General features: G+C 35.5%; 1 protein-coding gene across 7 annotated transcripts in view; it reads right to left on the bottom strand.

Annotated features, from left to right (window-relative positions):
* ATRNL1 (attractin like 1) overlaps window positions 1-27246 on the bottom strand; it is a 518966-nt gene that overhangs the window by 157075 nt on the left and 334645 nt on the right. The window contains exon 27 of one of the 7 annotated variants that reach the window (XM_026851059.1): window positions 549-690. The exons of 5 other annotated variants lie outside the window; for them this stretch is intronic. In XM_026851059.1, coding sequence (XP_026706860.1) covers window positions 676-690 — 15 coding nt within the window. In that variant the 3' untranslated portion in view covers window positions 549-675. Of the gene's footprint in view, window positions 1-548; window positions 691-20653; window positions 22038-27246 lie in introns of those variants that run through there. One more of the 7 variants, XM_026851060.1, reaches the window with a different exon arrangement.

Genomic DNA, 27246 nt, shown 5'->3' with positions numbered 1-27246 from the left:
AAAAATTTAAAATCTCTGTAAAGGTATATCACAACTCTCCATTACCATGTACAGACTCTAAACAGGGCAGTGTTGGTAAAAGTCCTGACAGTTTGCTAACATTTTAATATAATAAATTAGTTTTAAGGAAACATGAAATGTCTTCTGTAGCATGAAGACTTTTAAAATCACATTTTTATTCCTATTAAATCCCAGATTTTAAAAGCAAACAAAAACAAACAAACAAAAAAACCCCACTACCAACAAAAAACAAAACACCAAAAACCAAACAAACAAAAAAACATGCTTGATTTTATTTGAAGACTGACAGGAAGGTGAAGCCAATACCTACCTAAAAAAAAGTTTAAAACTATCTTTTCTAACTAAGCTATGTAGTAGATTTTAAAAGTTATTACTCAAAAAACCCCACAGTTTTAAAATGTAACATGCCGACAGGTGATAATGCTGTTACAAAAGTAATATTTGTAACTTGCTTCAGCTGTTCTTGTAATTAAACCCAACATTAGTCCCAGATTAGACGTTCTAGTTCTAAAAGCACGTACTGTCAACCAGTAATTCCTGGGACTCTGCTCAAAAAGAGACAGTGATGAGATGAGAAGAACAGTGCCAGGATATATCAGCAGAGATAAGCTATAAGCTCTGGTGAAACTTTTCCATGGACTTTTGAACTGCTTGTCACTGAGGTTTTACCAGCAAATACAAAATGAAAGGAAAAAAAATTTTCAACACATAATTTTACTAACTTCCTTTTCTACCATGTGCTTTGGTTATATTTAACATCTGGAATATCCTTCAACTGTATGTACCTGACCGTTCTCTAATATTTTAATATAATAAATGAGTTTTAAGGAAATCCATCCTCAAGTTCAGAAGATGCTACAGTATGCACTTCTATGCACCAGTGGGACAGCAGACTCTTACATTTCTTTCACAAGCAAATAGAATTCTGTTGAACGCAAGAAACAGTTTGATACACATTTGATAATCAAGAGTAAAAGTGAAAAATATGTAGGCAAATAGCTGTGATGCATTTTGGAGTCATATAATTATTTCTGTATTCTTATGTCCTATTAAACAATCAGCCTGTGTTTTGACTTACGCATTTAAATGCGCTAAGCATTCTTACCCTGAACAAGGCAGTACTGTGTTATCCTCACTCACTAAGAATCACATGCAGTAGCATTTCTCACTTGAATGAGGTAGAAAGAGATTGTGAGCCAGTTACTTGCCTTTAGATTTTACTGTCTCAGTTGATCATCGGATATCTGGTAAGATCATTTGGTAAAGACAAGCAAAACAAATGAGTATTGTGTCCTAGGGCCAAGTCATACTCTTTCAAGAGATCAAGTTCATGGAATTACAAAAATGTTATGCCTGCCAATGACACTGCTGTATGTGAATAGTGCTAAGAAGAAAGACTGAAATAACCCATTCTTTTACCACTCCCACAAAATATTTGACAGTTGCATTCACTATCCGAATGTGTATTTGGTTATATACAGCTGTCAAACTTCTTTACAGGGACAGAATAAGGATGGCGAATTTCTAAATATTTTGTCCCACCTTCTTTTCAGTTAAAATATAACAAGGCATTCGCATTTCATAGTCAAGAACAAAATCTTCAATCACAAATGAAACCAACAGACCTCTCTTAAAGACATTCTCACACTATTTAGACAATTTCACTTAACTGATCATATAGTAATTGCTTATTTTATCCTAGAATAATTGAAAACAAGTTCTCTATAGTATGTGAAAATAAGAGAACCAATCAAGCCTTTACTTAACAAAAGTATTCACCAATTGTATGTATGCACTCACCTATAACTAATCCCTGACTTTCAAAGTTCTACTGCTGCTCCCATCCTAAACCCCTCGTTCACTTCAATGTGCATTATGGACATTCTGGAGTTTGCAGTATCGAACCTTCAGATCAAGCATCCCACCCACGTCTCATGTCATGGTTGTAAATTTTTTTATTTGATTTTTTTTTTTTCCTTTCACGAAACATAATTATCTTTACAAATGCTCATACCCACACCATATACACATACCCATACACAGTATTTTAGAATACATGATGAGAATGTAGAAATTAAGTTGTATGAAGAAATGAAGAAAAGGTGTTCAAATACAATCACACAAAATTACTACCAATTTAATCACAGTAATTGGGTTTTGTGATCCAATGAATACACAAAAGATGTTTTTCTTGGCAGTGCTTCTGGACAATTGTTACAAAATGATGACTGCCTGATTAGCAACCCAAACTTTTAGGAATTATTTTGTGAGTGAAAACAATGGAAACATACTAGTTAGACTACAACTCCGAATATAAAATGTCCACAAACTAACACATCCCTAGCAAGGCACTGTGTTGTAAATGACAGCACCCAGCTAACAGTAGCATCTTCAGGTACCATTTACAAGCCCCAACTTAATTTCCTCAAGACTAGGTATATTAAAGAGCTTGCAATATAGGCAAAAATCAAAGAAAATAGATTAATATCTCAGGACCAAAAGTAGGTCCATCATGGTGGGTAAATGGACTGTAGGTTGTCAGTGTTACCCAAATTGATTTATGAAGGCATCAAAATAAAGTGGAGCTAAAAGTCTATTTAGTGTCGAACAACAATGTGACTGAGGAGCTGTTCAGAAGAAACTCCCTTCTGCTTTTCCTTATAGTAGGACAATTGTAGGCATAATGAAAACATAATAAATATACATATAAATGTAAATATATAGGGAATTTTTATTGTACTCAATTTTCTGCTTTTTGTAGTGCCACCGATCAGTCCCAAGTCTTATACATACACCAAATAACTGTTTAAACCTGCAAGACTAATTACCACTTCAAATTTGTATTGGTATACAAAACGAAGAAGAAAAATCAGCTGTCTATATTTTTTCACTTTAGGATCATCTTTTTATGCTATGTTATCTAAAGGGCAAATGTGTGTGTTAAATTTCATTTTCATGGATAAATGTTAAATATCAGCCATGAGGCTGTTAGCTTCATTGCCTTAAAAAACCAAAACATACCTCACTGATGGGACAAAAAAAAAAACAAAACAAAACAAAACAAAACCAACCAACCAAACAAAAAGTAGGACTTTATTAAAAATCAGGGTGTGAAAAATGACAGAAATTTCCTTTTGAGCACACTGGTTTTTGTAGTCTTAGGTAGGTACTGTGTTTGGCAAAATTACAGAAATTTAGCTCATCTGCATCATTTCTTTTCCTAGTTATGGAGTGCTTAAATAAAAATATATATTCTAGCTTCCAAAACAAAAAATCAGGGATTTTCTCAACTGGATCATTAAGCTAGAAACCTTGTAGAGGAATTTCTCCAATGCATGACCCATGGAAGCCATTTTAATGACAGAAGCACCTTTACAGATCAGATCTGATATTCCTAAGGACTAATTTTGAACTACTTCTGATATTTGTATAAAACCACAAAGATTTCTGTCATTAATGATTGCTATTCCAAGGGAGAAATTATTTCAGATTAAAGTAATTCTATTTATTAAATATATTATTTGTATCATAATAAAAAAAAAATACTTTTACTATTTCCCATATTTTCTCACTGTTTTAATATTGAGTGATAAACAGGTGTGGATATAAGAGGATTAAATTCTGCCTAGCACTTCCTTTTGCTGTCTCTAATCACAGCTAAACTTTACTCCCTACTCATCATGGGGGCACACATACTAATCTCTCAGATTAGCTGCATGACAAGTCTAGATGCCTAACTTCTGAAAATTGGGATTTTACTGTTAGAGGATGGTACATAATCTGTGATGTCAGGCAACCAAGGCAATACACTGCTGGCCCTGAGATAATTGCAATCAACACTAAAGATTCGAAGAATAAAACACAAGGAGTAATAGTAGTTAAAAAATAAATCTTAAAACATATTTCAAGAAGTATATTATCTCAGAGTATGCCATAGCACCAAGTAGTAGCACATTATGCGACGTGTTGTAGTGATATTAGGTGCTACCAAGTCCTTTGATCAGATAGTATCATTAAATGTTTACAAGATAATTTACAAAATTATTCATTAAAATAAATATTAAAAATCATGCATGTTTGCAAAAAAAAAGTCAAATTGTTGACTAATTCTAAAGAAAACGTTAACGACAACTTTGAAACCAGGTGGCTGAACAGCAAGACCAGTGAAGAAATGTTTTACTTAAAATGAAAGTCTTAATACAAAAGTACACATGAAGAAAATACCATTAGCTCCAAATAAGTAATTTCTGATGTACTTTGCTGCCTGATCTGATAAATCTGTGCTGTGTCAGTTTTCATTCAACAGTTAATTTTTGACTACACTAAATTAAATTGCTGGATGATAAGGCACTGGCAGATCTTCTTACCATTATATTTGGCTATCTTAAAGCTGTATCTTTCATCATAGTGAAAGTAAGCAATTATTTGTCTACAGTTCAATCTCTATTTTCCATACATTATTTGTAGTGCCTAGTCCTTCCAAAATACAGTGTGGACCGGAGCAAAACAGAGCTTCCCCTTTTCTGACAAATTCATCAGTTGAAGATCCTATGATCTTGTAATAAAACACCCCTCCTGAATATGCAGCTACTTCCAATATTTCTTCAAATATCTGTATATTATACAAAGCAGGTAGGAATCGGGTGGTAGCTATTAAATTAAATAGTTCAGCTACTCTCTTGCTACTTTGCTATTTGCCACATATATCCATGATGCATTGATGTAAACACAGCTTTGCAGAAACTGGAAATGAAAGTGATTATCTTCACAGTAACTAATTTCCATGCTGCAAGGCACACCCTCAATGAAGCAGAGAACTTGTATTGAAGTCTTTGCATTCATGTAAGTTTAAGTGATATGTATTTTAAGCCTGAATCTTGATGTTCTGTGTTTGATAATATCATCTTCATTTCATCTTAAACTGGGATCTATACTTTGGAAGTAAAATAATAAATAAAAACAAAATTAGTATGTCTATCCTTAGTAGTGCCAACCAGCCACCTGGAGCCCAGGTGGATTATGGAATGGAAGAGCACAAGACAGTACCAGGAAGAAAAAAATAACAACATACTATGACCCAGTAATTCGCTCTCATTGCTGACTTTGTAAAATGAGATGAGCAGTTTGGCTATAACTGTGTGAATAGATCTGGGTCTGGTGCTACTGTAACTGGAGCATATACTTAAGAGATATTCTGCTCATTCAAACAGAACATGCTCTAGAGAAAAAACGGTTGTGATTTCCAGTTGGGAAATGTTTATTCCATGTAACTTCAGAAAATCACTAAAAATGATAGAACAGATTACACATGTAGATTTGGATGCTCTTTATTTTCTATGAGGTGTTGTCTGGAACTACAGAATGTAAATCTGTATGCCTCTCAGCTATTCTGATGTCAGGGAAAAATGAAAAAAAAAATCTTAAAATTATTTTAAAAAAATGTTGTAGTAAAATATAAGAGAACAAAGACCCTTCAGAAGATGAAAAAATACCAAACCCCACAAAAAACACACAACAACCTGGTCTGCTACAAACATTTTTCCTAAAGGGGATACACACAAAATATTCCAAAAAGAGCAGCCTTTTACTTTTATTTAAGAAGGAAAAGAACTAGCTTTATCTTCATGAGAGGAAAAACAGATTATGATTTATGTCCTAGAAGATCATTGTTCTTCCACTGAGGACGCTCACTTGCCACAACAAAGATGTTTAAAGTACAGCCAACTGGATCAGCAGTCTGCAAAGATCTGCCTAGGTTACAGACCTAAATCATGTAAGACTATTAAGGACCTACTGCGGCCCCTGCACTTCTACAAAAAATAACTGAAAAGCCAAGGGACTGCCTAAAGACTCAATGTCAGACATCCCTAACCAACACACAGTAGCACTCTGCTTTTGCAGCAATACCTGAGTGCTCTCTGTGGCTTCAGGAAGAACAACAAATAAGGTCACTGGAGTAATCAAACTATCAGGTACATGAATTAGTGTGGCAAAGTACAAATTCCAGTATAAAGAATTTTAGGTGACTACCCAAATGCATGTTAAAAACCATTCTTATCCACCAAGATCTCAATGAAGATATTGAACCTTTGGTGGAACTCCCTATAGACAAGAACGAATCTCAAGTTCCCAAATGAGCAGTGTCTGCTTTTCCTAGTCAGAGCATTAGCCAGCTCATTGTCATCCAAATCCAATTTCACAGACACTCTGCAAAGGTGGAGACAAAGGAGACCTTTTGCTGATAAAGTTTAATGAAAATAAATCACAGAGCCCCAGGTCATCAGCACACTGATGACAGTGAAGTCTATACTGTGTGCTGCTTTTCCTGGTGACATCATATTTCGTGTATGATAGGTTCCACTGGACCCTTGTGAAAAATCAATCTTCGGAGTGGAAAAAAATCCTTTCAAAATTACCCTTAAAATCTCAAAGACAACGTAAGAATATCTATTTAAAGAAAACAATGTAATCCAGTCTGGACCATGGCCAGATAACAGGAAGAATAAATATTATGGTTATGTCTAGGGAATGGGTCACTGCTTCAGAACAGCAAGATCTGGATTCATGACCCTGTTCGTTTAAGGACAACTGATATACAGTTGTAGATTATTAAAAAACGAAACAAAACAAACAGTGGAAAAGACTCATTATAATACTATTCTCTGGTTTCTATAAAATCAGATTGCACCTTGAACTGCAGGGCTCAGACGTTAACACACGACTCTAACGAGACATTGCTCAAACCAAGCAGAGTGGGAAAATCACAGAATCACACAATGGTTTGGGTTGGAAGGGACCTCAAGTATCATCCAGTTCCAACCCCCCTGCCACAGGCAGGGGCACCTTCCAGTAGCCCAGGTTGCCCAAAGCCCCGTCCAACCTGGCCTTGAACCTTTCCAGGGAAGGGGCAGCCACAGATTCTCTGGGCAACCTGTGCCAGGGCCTCACCCCCCTCACAGGGAAGAATTTCCTTACATCTAATCAAATCTGCCCTCTTTCAGTTTAAAACTGTTACCCCTTGTCCTATCCCTACACTCCCTGAGGAAGAGTCCCTCCCCAGCTTTCCTGTAGCCCCTTTAAAAACTGGAAGGCTGCTCTAAGATCTCCCTGGAGCCTTCTCTTCTCCAGTGCTGTGGTTTGAACTCTGCCAGCAGCCAAACACCACGCAGCTGGTCGCTCACACTCCCCCCACCCACTGAATGGGGGAGGAGACTGGAGGGACACAAAGAAACCCCTAGGTTGAGATTTTTAAAAAACCACAACAGTTTAGAGAGTGTAGTAAAACAAAGCAGTAACAGAAAGGACAAACAGGTAATGCACAATGCGACTGCTCGCCACCTGCCAACCAAAACCCAGCCCGCTCCCAGCCAGTGATCCCAAAAGAACGAAGAACCTGCTGTCACAAACCCAGAAGTGAGAGAGAACCCTCCTCCTTTATATACTGAGCATAATGTCACATGATATGGAATAATTCATTGGCCAATCCAGGCCAGGCACTGCGGCTGCGTCCCCTCCCAACTCAAGAAAAATTAACTCTAGCCCAGGCGAAACCAGGACATCCAGGCTGAACAACCCCAACTCTCTCAGCCTGTCCTCATAAGGGTGGTTCTCCAGCCCCCTGATCATCTTCATGGCCCTAAGTTCTTCATGTCTTTCACAGATCTTATTTGTCAGTATAGGACTTGCTTTCCGACACATTCCCCATCTTAACTTTTGAATCATGATAAGTTTGACATTCACTACAGTCAGGTATCAATATATATTTCTCCAGTTTTCCAAGACTATAATCCTGTTTCGCAATGTAGCTGCTGCTTCCTCCAGGTTTCTTTGACAGTTTCCTGAAGACAATACACTACATATCTATTGCTTCTCACATATCCACAATATCTCTTGTTACAGGAGACAAAAAGTTTAATATGATCATGGGTCCAGTAGGAATTATGTCTAGAAGGAGGTCAGTACCTAATCACTGTTGAGGACTTTAGTCTTTCCAAATCACAGTTTTCCATCTATAAACTACATATAGAAGTACTTTGCAAAAGGTTTTTGAGGTTACAACGATTTAATATTATCAAGTGTTCACATAATATAGTAACAGAAATACATTTTAAAAGTACATGGGCTTTATAGACCCGCAATATAGACAAGAATATAAAAAATATCTGACATGTAAGTTCATACAAAAAGAACCCTATTCTCAACCAAATATAAACGATGCTATGTTCAGACCTGAACCAAAGAATCAAGTAAATGTCAGAACAGTGGATTATGATTAGCCATTATTACTTTACAATACTCCATAATCCTTTATAGTTTTTTAAAAAATGAGACGTTCATATAAAATGTGAAATTGATTCCTAAAATAGAGCACAGGTACCTTCTCTACTTCCTTATGTTCTTAAGACGTGAGCAGCCCTCAAAGAGGGCAGTGCTTTCCTACTACTTCCTAAACCCACTGAATGTGTCATAAAAAAGACAGAAGCAGCATGAATAAATATGAAGGTAAACTCAACAGTCTGCATAATAAGTTATACACCTATCATATATACCTACAAATGACCAGGAGAAATTGTATTAAATCTTAAGAAAATGGATGACAAGGCTAGCTCACAACCAAATGGCATGTACTTCATTGCCACTGGAAAGTTTTTGCAGAAGCCTTCATATTAATGATAAAATTCTGCCTTATGAAGAGAATGTTTGGGGTCTCGAGTGCCTATGTCTACAACTTTTATGGTATAATGTAAAAAGTTCAGGTAAGGATCACATGGTCCAATTATCAGCCTCCTTATTCATGAATTAATCTATTTATGTGATATGTTAAAGATGAAGTTAAAAGTATCTATCTTTAAATGCTTAATTATAATACTTGAAGGAGTTTTATGTATATTTATATAAAGTGATTATTCATTATTATAGTTATCATCATAAATTTCCTCATAAGTCTTAAAACAAATATAAGTAGCACTAAAAATCCACATAATTCATTTTCAAATTGAGAAGCAAAAGTCTTTTTTTATTCATAGCAAATGTAATTGTATCATTCTTCATTCTTCTGTAAATGGAAAACTTATGCTATTCTTTTTAACAGAAATTATTTTTAGAAGTGTCAGTACTTAATGCATGCTTCCAAACCTTTGAAATAATAGTGCAGAAGTATTTTATATGTTATATGATATTATTATAAAGTGATGGCACTTCCATTGGTATTTAAGATTAAGAATAAGAAATACATAATACTGAAGACTAGGAAAGGTTTTAAAAATGAATTTACATTTGCTTTAATATTTCTTTATTTTGTCAATCAGACCTTAGGTTAAATGTAACAGTTTGTCTAACCATTAGAGCAGGATAGTCTTCAAAGTTCATTTCAATATTACAGATATTAACATAAACCAGTTTGGTTTTCATTATACACTACTTAAAAAGAGAACAACCACAGGTGAACTAGATTCAGGGAATGTTGCAATTACGTGCAATCACATAACTTTCCCAAAGAAAACCTGAAATCCTTATTCAATTTGATTAATCCTCAACTCTTGTAAATCTCCCTGTGTAGCCCACTGCAACCTCAGGGCTTCAATTTCTATTTGAAAACACATAGCTACTGTAAAAGAATTTATGATTTGTGTAAACCCCATGATCTGTGACTAAGAGGGGAGAATAGGTAGAATGACTATTGGGAAAGTGTGGACCAGGTAACTGAAAACTGAGGGTGTGGGGTTTTTTTAATATCATGCTTCATTATTTAAATTGAATATGACTTCATTTTTCTTAAGTCATTACCATTCAGTCCTGATAGCATTTACATCAACATATTTTCTACAGACATTTGGAAATACATTAAGATCTAGCGCAGCTGTGACAGAAAAACATGGAGAGTCTGCAGCAAGAGGACAGGGGAAAGGCTGTGATGTTCCATACGTAGTTTACTTAAACTAAACAAAATCAAAGCACCACACTCTCATGACAGAAGTGATACAGGCCAGAGGGAACAATGGCTGTCTGCAAATAATCATCTTTATCTGACAACTGGAAACTAGATATTGAGCCAAAATGTCACATGATATACTGTCATGTTCAAAAGTAACTCAAGTTCTTCAATTTATGTTTAATTGAATTTTCCTCACATATGGCAGTTAACTGCATCAGGCTTATTCATTTTATTAATTTACCATAGAATCTTCTTTTGAAAATATATATATTTCAAATAAATATTCCAAATATTTCCTTTTTATATTATTGCTTGTAGTTATATTAACATACATCCAGAAACACTGGTTTTGGTTTTAGGTGCCCAGTGACCATTCTGGTTAATAGGAATGGAAAATGTCAATGCTATATATTACTGTCCCAGAAACAAAGAAACATCTGAGTTAACATGGGATTTTCTGTAGGAAATTCTGTGCTCATTTCTCCCACGTGGTCTTTGTATAGAAGGAGGGATGTTGAGACAATTTATATTGATTATATGTTAGATGTAGTCAGGAACAAAACAGGCCATAAAGAATTGGTGTCATTTACAGCTGATTAAGTGTAAGAATGGGAAACAAGGTAGCCACTAGTTCCATACAGCTTTGGACATCTACAGCTGAGTTTCCTTTGTGTTCTACAGAAAAAGGCATTCTTCTCTACAGCACAAGTCAAAGCACCTGAATCCATCTCCTGTTCTACATGAACTTCGAGAGGACCCTCTCAGTCATCATCAACTATAAGGTTAAAAAACCCAAAGAAACACAAAAAAAATTTGCTAATACATTGACCTCCTAATTTCCCAGTTACTTTTTCAAAATGTTTTGATTTACATTTGGCCTAGCCTGAGATTTCCCTGTCTCTCCTCTTTAAGCCATTCCAGTTCATAACTATAATTAAATTATTCTTTGGAGAGAAAAAAAAAAAAAAAAAGGAACTTAGCATCTCCCCCAGCTGATGAGGGCACTAGTCATCACTTTTTACTATTTGGTACAATTAATCTTTCCCCCAGTAAAAAACATTAATATGACAGGCTCAGAGAGAGATATGCTCCAGAATGTTCTAACTTAGCAACTGGTGCACTCTTTTTAGCAATGGAAAGTTTTATTTCCAGTTCTCTGCTCCAGGTAAGGCAAAGGAATAATTCTAATTGTGGTTTCCTATCTTAAACACACATAAGTGCCTTAGTAATTAATAAGGCACATAATTTGGATGAAAGCTCCTCCTCCTCCAAGCCTAAGATTCTGATTTTTCACTTCCATGTATTCTTTGTTTTTATTAGAAGTATATGTCATGTTAAACTTGGCATTTAATCTCCCCAGATATTTTATAAAACTCAGAACCCTAGAGAAAAAAAAAAAAAAATCATTCAGGTTTACCCAAATGAATTTATTTTCCATTTCTAGGACAAATGAACAAAAGCAACAAAATTGAAAATTTCAGTATTTCACAAAACTGTAATTAAAAAGGACTGAAAGGGCTTTGCAAATACCAACAACAGATTAAATGCAACCACAGAACAGTGTGAGCACATTTAATAACCCACAATCCCGTTTCTCACTCATGTGGTCATCAGCTTTTACCTCGACCACTGCAGCCATCTCACTAGGCTTGACAAATGCAATCCTGGGCCACTTATGTCTATTCACAGCATTTCTACAGAGATCATTATCTTGTCATCACCGTGATCATATCATTCCTTGCTTAACATCCTTTCACTGGCTCCTCAGTTTCCCTATCATATCAAATACCTCTTATTTGTCTTCAATTTCAAAATCCTTTGCAATTTATTCTCTCCTATCTAGCACTTCTCATATGTTACCATTTATAGCTTGTTATTGCTACCTTGTGAAATTAGAAGACCATTTGTACCCTCCCTTAAGCTACCTAAAAAGGCTGTTTTCAGCCTTCCCATCAGTCCCTGTGACACTACATTTCCAGAAAACTGGGCTAAACTAGGCCACTGGTGTACTGAGCTGAATGAGTATAGTATGGGCTCCCATACCACCACAATCTTAACCAATAGACTATCTTCCAATATGTTTCCACCTGTTCTTTTTTCAAATTCTGAGCTTGCCAAAAACTATTCCATTTAAAAGCTCTGTCAGACACAAACAAAGTTAATGCTGCAGCTTCAGATTTAAAAGAACCAACCACTGTGAGTGTTGACCACTCAAGAATCCTGGATACTGAGACTCCATTGACACAGGAACCCCCCAGTCTTTACATTCCTTTAGTACCTTATATTCGTTGGTATGAATCAAGAATTGGCATCAAACGTATGAAGATGGGTATGCTGCAGTAAGCTAAAGCAAAAAATTAAAACCCAAAATGGGTTGTTTATGCAGAGATTGTTTTGATTTTTTTTTTTTTAGTGTGATGTCTGTACCTTAGCTCTGATGAATTTAACGTGTGACACCATGAAGAATAAATGATTTTATGCGACAATATTAGAGAAGACTAAAAGCAAGATGAAACACTGATAAAATGAAAGCACTTATTTTCTATTACCTGTAAATTGTACTAGAGGGCAGGACTACCAGTCCACTAAGAGACATTCATTTAAACGCCTTGCAGCCACAAGTTCCCATGACAGATCCTGCTCTTTAATAAAATCAAGTTATTCCTTTTAAATGTTATTGGTATTTTATAGGCTGTTAAAAGAACAGAGCCCAGAATGTTTATATTGCCTGGAGTCTCCCTGATTGTGTCCCATTCTGATAACCACCTCTCTGACAAAGCTTTGATTGGGTGTGCATCTTCTGCAAATAATTCAATAGGAAACAAACATGTTACTGTTGTATTAAAAACAGAATGTGTACTGGGACCTAAGATTATTGGTCAGTGCAGGAATTTTCCAGGCATCTGGTCTGTAGCTCACATTGCATGCAGTGAATTATATCCCAGTAATTGAGAATGATGAATGATTTGACCCTCTTAAATATATAATGAGGGAAAAAACAGCACAGTGAGAGCCAAGATTTAGGCAATTTTAGCTTCCAGGAAAAAACAGTTGTAACCCAACACCACCTACAAATCTCTGCGGGTGCTTTGGTTGGGTAGTATGTCATGTACCTTGGGTAATACATCTTGCATTGTGGGCATGAAGAAACACTAATATTGATCTTCTACACCATGAAAAACCATATGTAATGTCAAAGAATTTAGAGGTTTACACAATAAGGTTAAAAAAGACACTTAATCTTTTGCCTGGGGATTTTTTTTTTTTTCTGCACAGGAATTTTATGAATCCCTATAAAAGGCAGGAGAATTAAACTAAGTGTAACAAAAGACTGCTAAATTACTCCAATACAATTTAATGTCACAATGGCTAGACAATACCTTTTTCTGCACATACCTCTGTAATGCTATGGTGACTTTATGGAAATATAAAGTTAGCAGCATATCCTGAAGTTAAAAAGCATGATAATTCGTAATTTCATGCTGGCATTTCACACTGGGATATCCTGCTGTGGTAAGAGACTGTCCAGGACCAACCTCCCATTCACATAGATACTGAAGTCAGAGGTCAGCTCACTTCTCTTACGATTTGTGTCTCTTTCCAGCTGGCCACCCTCCTTCCCACTGCACTGAGTGGAGACAGCAAAATGCAGAACCTCTTGTGAGACTTCGGAAAAGATGCTGTCTGCAAATCAGCAGAATTAAATATGCCGATGACAAGGCAGCTATGGAACTTGGAGGCATTGGCCTTGATCTGTTATTTTGCATCACTAGCTAGAAAGAGGGAAAAGGAGTGAAGGAAGTTCATATACAGTCCTAAAATTTTTATTTCAAAAAATATGACACAGTATTGTTGGGGAAATTTGGTTTATATAGTGAGGCAGGGAAGTGAAAGGCAGACAAATGATTAATTGATAAAAAGAAAACTAAAAGTGAAAAGAGTTTAAAAATTACTAAGGTGAAAGCACACCCATACTCTTGCTTCTTTTACCTATTTTAAATATTTGGGAAACCAGTTGCTAAACGCAGTTTCTGGTCAATCTAACTGGTCGTTAGAGAAATTCGTCTCTCTTTTCTGTCTGCGGTTCAGAGGCATGTACGCTTAACACTGTGGAAGATGAGCACGTGAACAGTCTGCATTTCTGTTTTGGCACAAGGACTAGATTTAAATATGAATGGGGAGATCTCCTGCAGCTGACAGAAGTGCTCACTCATTCCACCACTGCTGCAGAGATGTTACCACCAGCTCCAGGGTCCCATTTTTCAGAGCAGCAATTCAGATAATGCATATTTATAACGTTTTTACGGCCGAATGAGTTAACAAATCACAAAGTGCTTGAATTACACAGGAAGTAGCAAAAACCAATTGGGTAGAGCCTTAATTTGATACATCTGTATTGTGTGATGGGCACCATTGTATGGGCTCCATCCTGCTCCATGGCAGACAGTGTGCATTGACAGCCCTACATTTGTGCTCTGAAAGAGAGCAGCTGCTTCCCATCTTCCATAACATCTGAAGAGAGTTTTACATTCCGAGTACTCACAAGCCAAGAACACACATCTTTGATATGGGCTGAGGGAGAGACTATTTCTCTTGAGTGCCCAGACTATCTGCTGCTCAGGAAAACTACGTGTAGCAAACAATGAAGATTTGCCAAGGAAATATGTTGAGCTGTTAAACACGGACCCCAACAGAAAAAGACAATACAAAATTTTACTGATGTTTCTAAAAGCTGTTATAGATTTGTGAAACTTCACACAGCACATCCATATTTTCAAATCGGAGCCAATTTCCGCAACTGAAATGATAGTTTTCTTTCAGAGCGTTTTCTATTGTTCTAATAAAATCAAAACACTAGACAAACAGAGAAAAGTCATCTTCTCTAAGACTATTCTTATTCAACAAGCACTTATTACCCATTGTTATGGTAAGCTTTTTCTTATTATTTCTAATTTGTAGTTGATTTACCTTCTTTTTATAGTACATTTTACCTAAATCTCCTGCAGTACTCTGCTATTAGTGAGAAAAAAATACATGTCTCACTTTTCATTTTCGAGACAGTACAATTATTTTTTTTCCCCCTGATTCTGAACCTTTGTGTTAATATCTTTCTTGTTCCTCCATTAACCAATTTCCTACACAAACATCTCAGTTCTTTCTTCCCAGCTACCTTGACACACTGTATACCCTGATGTCTGTAAAATGCATTCAACATCTTCCTCCATGTTTGTTTTAGGGTGGTAAACTCATCTCCACTTCCCAAAACTGCTTCTTGCAATGATTATAGAAAAATGGTTAAAACAATGGTTTGAAAAGAGAGAGAAGAGATAAAACAAATATTTTATTTACACTGTTGGAAGAAAATTATGCATTTGTGTAATATTACATCCCATTTTTCCCCTTATTTCCTCTTATTTTTCAGAACACGTTTGTTCATGTGTTGCTACATAGAACCTGATGCCACAGAAATTTCAAAGAACAAATGGGATACTTACTTACTATCATAACACAAACAACATTGATGATTCGATAAAACAAAACAGTTGCGTTTCCTGCAAATGCTGTCTTTACATTCCTGTTGCCAAACCTGGTATCTCTCAGTGTTGAAATTAACCCCGTTAGAAACTAGCACTCCTGAGATATTAATTACCAAAGCTAGACACATGATACCCAAATAATTTGAGCATTACTATGCTGTTATTACATCATTTTGTCTAGTGTAAAGATACTCTATTATAAACACAAAAGCAATATTGTCTAGATATGAGAAAAGTAAGTCAGACGCTAACAAACAACACCTAACAAAAGCCAAAACAAAACCAACCACCTGGTAATTTACCCATTTGTGCATTTTACCCAGAAGATTTTGTAATTCATAAATGAATGAGAAGCTACCAGAGTTCTCTTTTCTAACAGCTTTTATGTTAATTGAGTTTGCTCTAAACATTTTCATATATCACATCAAGTATTCAATGAGGTGCCAAAGCACTTTGTTAACAAACTTATTTCCCAGATGTGGCTAAAGCAGGGACAGAAGGCTTGAATGTTCTAACATACCTAACAATTCAATTACAGTTATCTTATGGTGCCATCACATATTTTTCTTCAACAATCAAACAACCTCAGCTGGAAACTCCAAGCAATAACATAAATAAAGGACCATCTGGCAAGAATAATTAAGGAAGGCTGGAAATAAAACATTAATTAGTGCAGTAGTTCAAACGACCTTCAAAGGCCTTATTATGAAATTATATCCAAAACAGATAATCATTTATTTTATGTTACAGTTATATTTAACTAAGCATGAATAAATAATAATATCATTTTAGGAGGCTATTACACTATTATTGACTCAAACTGATTTTAAAATTGTCTTATTTTTCTATAACAATAAAATTAGAATGGAATACAACCCACATCAGTTTAGAATGGCAGCCTTGGTTTTCCCCTGTTTCACATCAATGAGTCAGATGAATCAAGCTTGCCTCAAAATTTACATACTAGAAAGGAATAGATGGTTTGACAGGACAATATGCATACAACTAATTGCTTTTAAATCATTTACATTTGTTTTCTCAATTTTGGAAGGGAAAGAATGGAAGTCTAGAATTACTTACTTTCTGATCTATGAAATGAAATGCCAAATATTAAGGTTCCTTAAAATCTCTTCTGTACAGAAATATATATTGCTATCACAGACTCAGGGAAGATACCCTTTCATGTCTTTCAAAATCTTTGCTACTTTTACTGATGATCTTAAGTTAATCACAATTAAAAGAAATCAAGGTATTTCAGCTTAATCTACAGACAGGTAATGGTGATCTCAAATGCCTTCATTATCTTCAAAGCAATACAATGGGAAAAAGATTCCTGGACAATATAATATATCCAGGCTGTTCAAAAGGAGAAAAAGAAAAAAGCAAACCAAACAAAAAACGCTCAGTAATTCCTGTGTTTCTGTACCTTTTTCAAACTGCATTCAAAATGTATGTATGAATTATTAACAAAGTTACATCTGTATATTTTCTGGGTTTGTTCTTTCAGTTGAGCATTATTAAAAAATTATGCTAAGGCAAAGGATTTTAAAGAGGACTATAATTAAAATACATTAATTATTTTATTTTATTGTTGTACAGAATTGCCATTCAGCCAATGAGACTGGAGTCTTCATTATTTGGTGGAGTCACCTTCTCCTTATCCCCAGGCTACAGGACGTCAAGCAACTGAATGAATTATCTTGGACCTCAGCCAATAGCACGTCCTTTAGTTACAAGCCAGACAATGACAAAGCTCCTAAAACTCTCAGACATCATCTGGATAAGCAGGCACAGGGGACAAAATCTTCCTCAGGGAATCTGAAGACCAGATCCACTTAGGAAGATCCATTACTAACAGAAGAACTACAGGAGTCCCCAGTGCCACCTAAGGCCAAGGGAAGCTGGAAGAATTTTTGCTGATGTTACTGTGTCCACTATTGACTTGTGCCTAACACCACCAAAGGGTGCAAACAGTGAAAGTGCAATTCTAATGGTGATACTGAAGCAATGAATTTCAGGTCTGCTCTTTTATCTTTCTTAAAGTCAGTAGCTAAACCCCACAAACCTTATCGGGATCAGAGATATGATGCTGATACAAGATGTTGCCTTTTAAACAGAAATTACGATGGGATAAACTAGCATATGAGTTCAACACTGTATCGGCTGTTTAGGAGGTAAATTACCACTAGAACCTGTTGTTAGTCTGTCTAAAAATAATTAAATTATTGCAAAACTTGGGCCTACATAGTAGGAATGGAAGAAAAAAAACACATAGCAAAATAGCTGGTCCTATGTTACTGGCCAACCTATGTCAGTGGGACATCAGAGAGACAAATTAACAGTAGCTGATGAGTAACTTTGCTGAAAGAAAGTGGAACGCAGAAAATATCCATCAATAGGGAAAGGTGCTGAAACGAAGGGAGAAAGCTCAGCTATGTGGGAAAACTGGATGTAAAAATATGAAGGTCATAAGCAGGAAGTACTTACAATTACCTAAGGCACAGAGGGCAGAAATTACTAGGGAATAAAAGAAAGGTGCTAGTTGTAGAAGTGCGTCTCTAGTTAGGCTGCTTTAGACACTATGATTCTGCACATGAGCAGGGGAAGGCAGATGGTCTGACAGTTTGTGCAATGATCTGAATGAGTCCAAGTTTCAAGATCAAGCAAAGGATAGAAGAGGAGAGAGGCTGGTCCTCTGTTGTTCCTAGTTCCTGGCCTTGCATTTTTAGGTAGATGGCTGCACTGTTGCATTTTCTATGGGAGAGTAGAAGAAGAGTTAGGTCTATGATATTCAGGCTTATGAAAGAAAAGTACTTCTTTTCCAACAAAAAGCTGAAGTTACATTAAAATAATCTATGCAGGGTGGGCCACCATAGATATAAATATTTTGTCATTATTCTCACTGTCTTTAGTCCTTGCATCTCCCAAGTAGCCTACCACAGTATATAATTTCTTAGGAACTGTTCAAGAGTTGAGACAGTGATATCGATATCTCCAACACCGTTAGCCGAGACTGCAATAACAATCCAGGCTTATGTCCCCCCAGCAGTCCCCAAGAGTACTGCAAACAAATGCTGTAATTCAAGTGCACCAGATATGCCTATGGCTCAAATGGAACAAATGTAGATGCATTGCATCCCAAATACCCATCACATCCCAAAAATATCCCAAATTGCTTCAGGGACATGTAACTATTCCTTCTCTTTTGCATATTCCACATAATTACTGAAGACATCTTTGTGGATAGAGGAATTTCAGACTGCAGAAACACTAAACAAAGGACCGACCCGACAGTCTGTTCTACATCAGGAAGTCTGACCTACTGAATGATGTAAAAAAAAAAAAAAAAGATCATGTTGCAGCCTCATGGGAGCAGGGGACTATCAAAGAATTTGTAAAAGCATCCCACAATCAAATAGTCTTCTCATTTTACAAGACAGCCTCAAACAGTAAGAGTGCAAAAAGTGCCTTGATCTCACTCCTACCTACCTGAGGGGCGAGTATGGCATCTGATTGAGACTGGAAATCCATCAGATATTCTGCATGGCCTTAGCTGTTATGTACCGCTTCCCAGGAAAGAAAAAAACCCTCAAAAATAAACTGTAAGGTGGTACTGAGGTACTATTATAGAGGCACAAGGCATGCTACTCATGAATTGGTGATGGTATTAACTCCATCAGAAATCTTACTGGCTTTTATGAAACATATAGTAGCATTCGTAAGAAATATATTTGTGAGAAGATGAAAAGAGCTTTTTGTGATTTCCAGCAAGTCTTTTTGGAAGGTGTTCTGGTACTTTTGTAGCCCTTCTAGTGAAAGAGGTAGAAAGATCCCTTTCTTGGAAGAAATCTGTAAAGGGCAATGCAGACTCTTCTTGAAGATTCTGACTTTTTCAAGAGGTATTTGCCAAGAGCAGAAAAAGAGCATATATTATTTTCTTAGAAGTGATAGTTTAACAATACTATACTTTTTTTTTTTTTTCTATGTGAGATAAGGACTTGTACAGTGAACAAAATAAACAGCTTGAGTATCCATCATTAGCAGGTATAAAAGCTGTTGCAGGAAATACACTTGAAACTTGGAGAGCTATGCTCTCCAATTAAAGCTAAGAAAATGCAGGAAAATAAATCAGAAAAAATATTCACTTCGGGAACTTTTGTATGAAAAACTATTAAAACCAATTTTCACCAATAGTAATTTATATTGTCTGAATCATGGAAGAAAGGGTGTTGTCAGACGACACCTTTGGCCACACATACCAAGACAACACTGAAAGAGAACCTTAAGATTTCACTGAAAGAGAACTCCTAAGATTTCTTTTTCTATCTTCTAGCCTCCAGAGCCACCATTTTACGTGTTCATCTTACACTTCTCTTTCTCTTCCTTCCTACTCAAGGTCAATAACTCCTGGGTTTAGGATTATGATTGTTATTTTCAGGGAAAATGATGCCATCACACTGCTTTCTTCCTCTGTCACACTACAGAAATTATTGACAATTCCAAGTTCTCATTTATCTTCATATCTTTAAAGCACACAATTCTGAAAACCGAAACATAAAAAAAGAATCTTACCAATATTTTAAAAAATGCCTATTAATCCTATGATTGTATCAGGGGGTATTATTGTTATAACACAATCCAAAGTTATTAAATTCTGAGCCATATGAAATACTTGGAACAAACACATTTTAGAAACGCATCATTTGGTTATGTCTGAAAAACACAAACAAAACATATACAAATGGAGCCACAATGCTTTGCAAGCAAAACCAGACAGAACTATGATGTGATACGATAATCACTGTGGGTAGAATTATGACCTCACTGCACAACAAACAGTAAGTACCTCATAACAACTAAAGGTTCTAGAGGAAAACTTTCAATCACTGATCCCTTATGACTCTACACCATTCCTAGGAGGAGAAACGCGCTCCTCACTCTGGAAACATTGTACATCTAGCCTTTCAATGAATGACAAAATAAGTCCTCTATACAGACAATTTTGCATCTATTCAAATTAAATAAACTCAGTAGGAAACAATAGGGTTCTAAAACAGCTACACAGAAGGAAACTACACGTAACTAGACAATTTTCAACATATTGTCTATATAACTGTAGTGAGTAAATAATGTAAATCAAAAGCATACAAAATCCACACCATTATTTCTTTACTTCCTGGAAAATAAATGTCAAGCATGAATACAAAGTCAATTTTCATCTTCAGTTTGATCACAGAGATGATCTATAACATCTTTAAGTATCCTAGAAATATGTACCTTTACTCTAAAATGTCTTTCTCTGCACTCATTCTATAAGGAAGGCAAAGAGAATGGAGCGGTCCAACACGTTACCAATAAAATTAAAATATACATTCATTCATTTTTCTTATGAAAAAGATGATGGCTTGTGAAAATGCTAACGTTGCCATTTCACAACACTCAACTCAGTCTGTTAGAAGAATATGAATTAGCAAACCAAAGCTTTACGACTGGACCTAAAATATGATATGGCTAAGGGTTCCTTAGTATGGGGACAGTAACTCCATTAGGTTTAAGGATATTCAGTTATATAGATTTTCTACATACTATTTGCTTACTAACTAGAGGTCAATTAAAGTCATTGTTCCAAGATGATTTCTAAGAGCTATAAAAGACTGAGTTTAACTTCTGGGACAGTGCAAGTCAATCTAAATCCAAACACGTGTATCTCTAAGCCTTTGAACCATCCCGTTAATAGGTCACCGCTTAATATGGCTGATTGAATGCAAGCACTGTTATAGGAACTAATGAACTGCTTTTTGTGCTGGATGAAATGGAAAAATCTGTCTAGGTGAAGTCATTCAGAGAACAGCAATGATCATTTGCCAAAGGTAATAAAAGTTGATGGTAATTGTGGCACACCACGCATCAAAAAATTGGATTTGTTAAATATGCTTTAATAGCTAAATTGTTTCAATAAAAAGTACAAAGTGGTTTTATGTATAACTTTTTCCTGACAAAACAACTATTAAGCATTTTTCACACTTTCATTTAACATGTAGATTTCAAATGTCATTAACAATGACCTAGTGACAAGAATACACTAAAGCTGCCATTTGTCAGAGCTGACAGTAGCCTGGGAAGAAGAGAAGCAGTGTTCTCCCAGCTCTGCCCAGATTTAACCTGCGAACTGCAGTGTGTTCTTTAACCACCCAGACCTTATTTTCTCCAGTTGTTAAACCGGAATGATAGTCCTCACTTTTGTGCAGTACTTTGAGATAGCTGAGTGACAACCGAGGCATACAAAATTCTTATTTTACTTAATCTCTATATGATCTTATAACTTGTAAAAAGGCCAGGGCCTCCTTTGTATGATAAATACATGCACATAGATGCAGATATAGGCACACACTATACTGTCATTACAGATTATATATGGTACAAGACAAAGTGTTTTATGTCAATTTTTGACCCAATTTTTGCCTCTAGTGCTTCTGCCAGAGTTCCTCAACGTACATCAACAATGTTCTGTTTCTTTAAACATTTTTCTCCTTTCCTTCTTACACCTGCAGAAAGAAAGGAGATCCAAAATGAAATTAAAAGGTACTGGGAATTTTCCCTCTATTTACTAATTGATATTAATAATGTTGATCTTTGAACTTCTGGAATTAAAAAAAAATCCATAAATATTTTCATGTTATTTTCATTTTGAGAGATTGATATCTGACAAATCTCTCAAATGACAAATATGTCAATGTTTCTAAATATTTTAATATTCTAAAATGGGACTTCTGCATAAGTCAAATGGAGGTATCAGTAAAGTAACTCACAGGATAACATTATTTAAACATTCCCCAAATATACTTTTAAAATACGGTAACTGAACTGAAATGATTGTACTGTAAAATAACAAAAGCCATATAATTATCTACTACCCTAGAATAATAGTTCTCGCTTATGGTGTCACATAATTTCCAGTCTTTCTATGCATTTTTTTTACCCTGGAAAGACAGTGAGGTGAAAACAGGGATTCTTTCACTCACATCCCAAAGGTCTTAATTTTTTTTTTTTAAAGTAATTTTTGTCAACAAAACAAATAAGAAATAATTGTTCATAATGGAAAATAATATAATTCTATATTCTTTCCACATACAAAATATCAGGATTTTTTTTTAATTTGAAAGGGTAATTCATTCACCAATGGTAAAAAAATATTCAAGAGGAATTAAATATGCAGGCCATACCTAGAACATACTGAGAAATTTAAAATAAATTAACTCAAGGGCAGATGCTTGAACAGAATATAGTCCAAAAACAAATAGCTTGGGCCAGGTCCCTGTTAACTGTAAGTATTCTAATTACTGAGACAGATGATGTTTCAAATGAATGTAAGCCACTTTGGCTGGGGTACAATACCTAAATGTTGTATAATTTTATTATGCCTTTTTGCATTTACAACAAACAGTGAACACTGAGGAAAATTCTACCAGAAGTAAAGTATTAAGTCATGTAAAATATTCCTATTGCAAAAACCATAGCATACACCTTGTGACACTGTTCCTGAAGCACTGTCCTCAGCTTTGGACCAAAAGACAAGGTTATTCTCTGTATCCCATCACTTTTATTTTTGTTTTTTTAATAGGTCTGCATTGTCTGGACAAATAATTTACCATAATTATGCGGAACTGCAACAGCTACATTGCTTTCAACAGGTATGTAGTATAGTATGTAGACAGTATGGTCCAATTTAGAGGGTCAGCTGGGATTTCAGGTTGTCCCTCATACAGAAATACAGTCCAGCACAACTTTTTTGACCACAGAGTCTGCTCCTACTTAATGCGTCACATTTTGACAAAATGTGCAGGATTCTTCTTCCTAGTCAGAAACGTTACTGTTCTCCATTTCAGTATGGGTCAGTAAAAAGTTCCTCACCCGAAGACACAGTATCAACTTGTTTAGACAAACAACATTCCTTCTGGGCACCAGGGAAATGCATTCTTCTGCCACAGGCAGGCAGTCATTACAGACTTCACTTATACATGAATATGTAATATGGTGAATATTTGTCACAACAGTAGAGCTGGCATAACAACTACCCACATGTACATCTTACAGATGGTCACTGACTTTGTCTTTTCCCACTGAGACCAGAGTGAAGATAGTCACAGGTTTCAACAGCAGCAAGAGGGAGAGAGAAAGAAACCACTTTCAGGGCTAGGATGCAAAGATGCTATGATGTCATTTTGGAGTGTCATCTGTCAGTCCACTAACTTGAATGGAATACATTCTTGAAGAAGTTAACATTTCTGGACATCTTGGAATGTCTTGAGTTTAGCTTTTGTTTTTTTACTTCTGAGCCCTAAGAGCATGCTCATGTTCAAACTAAACTTCTTAAAAATGCTTACAAGCCTTTAAGAAGTAGTTTTAATAACTATTCTATATGGAGCTGAAAAAAAAAAAAAAAAAAAAAGGAAAGAAAATGACTATTCAGCAAGAAAAAATGAATAGTGGGCAAATTACCAGAAAATCCACTGCAGGATTTGTAAATGTGTAATTTGGCAAGGTTATTCCTTCTGGCTGGAACTGCTGATGGGCTCTCTCACATTAACAAAGGTACAGGGATGGTGTGGTACCTTGCAAAAGAATTCTGTAGTGACAGAAATCTGCAAGTCAATAAACCATCCTAAAATTCACTCTTCAGTCTTCACATTATCCCCTTTGTGAAACTTTTCAGAGCGCAGTAGCAGCCAAATTCTTGTCTGTCTCATCTCACTTCCTACTGTGATTAAATCATTTACTGCAATGCTTTATGTTGATTTTCAAGTACCTCCCCAAAATGGGTTCTGCCCTCTTAAAAGCATAGGAGTCTATATATATTAAAATGTAGTAACTGTATGACAACCTCCACAAATTTAATTCAAGTTTCTTACATTATTTGTCCACATCAGAATCTGTCATTGTATCTTCTCATAACACATAATCAGCAATTGCATCATAAACCAGAAATACAAAATATTTCATTAATTTTGTAGAAAAATTACTTAAGAGGTTAATTAAAATTATGGGGATAATCACTATATGCAAAGGTAAGTAATTCTGTAAACCTGCAAATACAATAAAAGGATGTTGTTATTTTTGGTATTTTTAGCAAGTTACTTTCACAAATGGAAGCAAAGTTAAAACAAAATATATTAAAAAGTGAAAACTCAGCCATTTTTATGTATAATAAAGTAATGATCTTATGTGGTCTGAACTTTCATTGCAGTCTCTAGGTACTTTTCCTGAACATTGTATCTCTCATACATGATCACTCAGTTCTTTTTATCACAAGAAAATAGTTTTATATTCCTTAAAATTTCACCAAATTTTTAACTGTTAAGGTAAAAAAATTTCCACATTTAACACTTCGGTCAAAGTGATGTTTTTTCAAGAGTGCATAAATTTCAGATAAAATTTATTCTTTTTGTCTAAAAATTAAAAATACACATTTTCCCCCATATTAGGAACAATCTGACTATTCTTTCTAGTCGAAGAGGCTCTCATACTCTAACACTTTGGAGATAAATTGATATTTGGCAAGCAGGATATTAATGACTTTTGTCTTTTTCATGAGAAAAAATAAAAATCTGTGATCAGATAATAAAAGACTATTTTAACACAAATATAAAGGACATGAATTATGCAGGAAAATGAGCAACCTACATTCAGGACTTAATTTTGGAATAATCTTCTTTGAAATTTGTGAGTTCTTCCAACATATGGGTCTATATTAAACTTTTGGTTTTTAGCGCCTGTGCTTAGCAGTGAAACAGTGGTTAAACGTCGTAAGTCCTTCAGGTCATAATGATTCCTCTGTAATTAGACATAATTCCACAAAACAAAATAGTGAGTACTGTATTTGTCCATTACAAATAGGACCTTCTTTCTAGACAGGTGTGCCAACAGACTCTCCAATCTGTATACTGTATAATACATAATCTTACAGAAACCTTAATACATATCCCAGTTGGCTTTGTTACTATAAGGCTGTAAAATTCTATTACTAAGAGATTTTTATTTTCTTTGACTTGTATTAACACTACATGTCACTAGGCAGAGTGAAATTTGCACTTCTGGAATGCACAATACTTGGAGAAAATCGAGACCAAGGAAGCAGGCAACGTTTCCCACAGGTAAGATGGATAGCAAGGATCCTGTGGGGCCCTGGCACTATTTTAAGGTGTGTGTATTAATGGTTGCCAAGAAAAATACTAAGAGAACATTCTCTTGCTGAGTAAATTCAGTGCAGTTTACAACTCCTGGTGCATGGAGAATATTTTGCCCTCCATCAGCCAGGACCAGAATCAACACAAATAAACAGGTAGGGTAACACAGAGAATGTGTGACAGCCTCTGAAGTTGGAAAGTGGGAAAAAAAATCTGTCCCTTAAAAGGGTTTCCTGAATACCACATTGTATTATAAATGTAATTATTTATACTCTACAATACCTTTCTGTCAGAGACGTTCAGATGAATGTTTTTGAAGTCACAATTTTATCTGATTTATGCAAAATACATATGCCTGATTTTGATTAGTTAACGAACTCATTCTAATAGCTGAAGAGCTGCTGTCATTTCATCCGACTTTACTGAATCCTAGTGACATTGCTTGAATCCTGTTATGATGAGGAATTAGTACTGGTTTTTTGCTCATTTGTGTTGCCTGCTATAAAGGCATATTAAAATGAACACTAAAACTGGTCTCTGCAGTTCTACTTCTTTTTTGGAAATGAGTTTTAAATTTTTTTAATGCAATGAATTTTAGGATGCTTCCCCAGTATCTCACATTGTGTCAAAGTAAACTCACCTGATAAGTCTGTCTAGGACATCACAGATACTAAAATAGATCCCATTCCGATTCTTAAACTTCATTCTAACTAACATCAATGCCAATAAGTTAAATCATCTTGTGTTCAGTGTTAACACTAAGAAGAAACAAGTCAACTTTTGCAGTACATGGGTAAAATACTAATGATTATGAGTCAGATTCTCCCTGGTGCAAACCATAGATGCCTTTCTGCTAGCCTAGAATCCTGCAGTTTCTACTTGGAAAGTATTTTCATTACTGTATGCTTGTTAATGCTGGCAGATTTCAAAACATAATGATTTGATGAAACAGCTGTTTTCATTATTAACAGAAATCAAATTACATATAGTGTATGTTGGTCTACAAAGGGACACTTGTGAAGACGTTTTTAAGTGTTAATTCACATGCAATAAGTCGCTCTTACAGCAGACATTCCATGTCAATTATCATAAATCCAAAACACTTTCTAGCTTATCAAAGCATCCAGTTCACCATGAAACAGTGCTTTAGAGAACATTTAATCAAATCAGATATTTAGAAATGTTTCTAAAATTTAGTCAACACTGGTCCCAGGGGAATACTTTTTTTAATGCTCAAGTGATACTTCAGCTGAAGTTCATTATCCTTTATGCTTGCTTCCCTTCACTATTCAGTGAAGGACTAATCACTACATGAATATTCCTGGTGAACTATTCTTCAGCCACTTTTTCTCACAACCATCTAACCCTTTGATCCTAATGCAGACTAAATAACAAAACCAAAAATTGGCAATGTTACATACATTTCCAGTGTGAAAAAGTCTTTAAGAAAATATAGCTGCTTTGTCATAAAAAAAAAAGCCACCCCCCCAGGGAAAAAAAAAAAACAAAACACAAAAAACACCCCACAAAAATCCCACCAAAAAAAATCCCCAACCAAACATACTGCCCT

Source organism: Athene cunicularia (assembly GCF_003259725.1).
Source record: "Athene cunicularia isolate RWA chromosome 6 unlocalized genomic scaffold, athCun1 chr6_part1, whole genome shotgun sequence".
Lineage (NCBI taxonomy): Eukaryota > Metazoa > Chordata > Aves > Strigiformes > Strigidae > Athene > Athene cunicularia.
The sequence above is the reverse complement of the archived record's forward strand: the minus strand, read 5'-3'. Positions and strand labels throughout refer to the sequence as shown.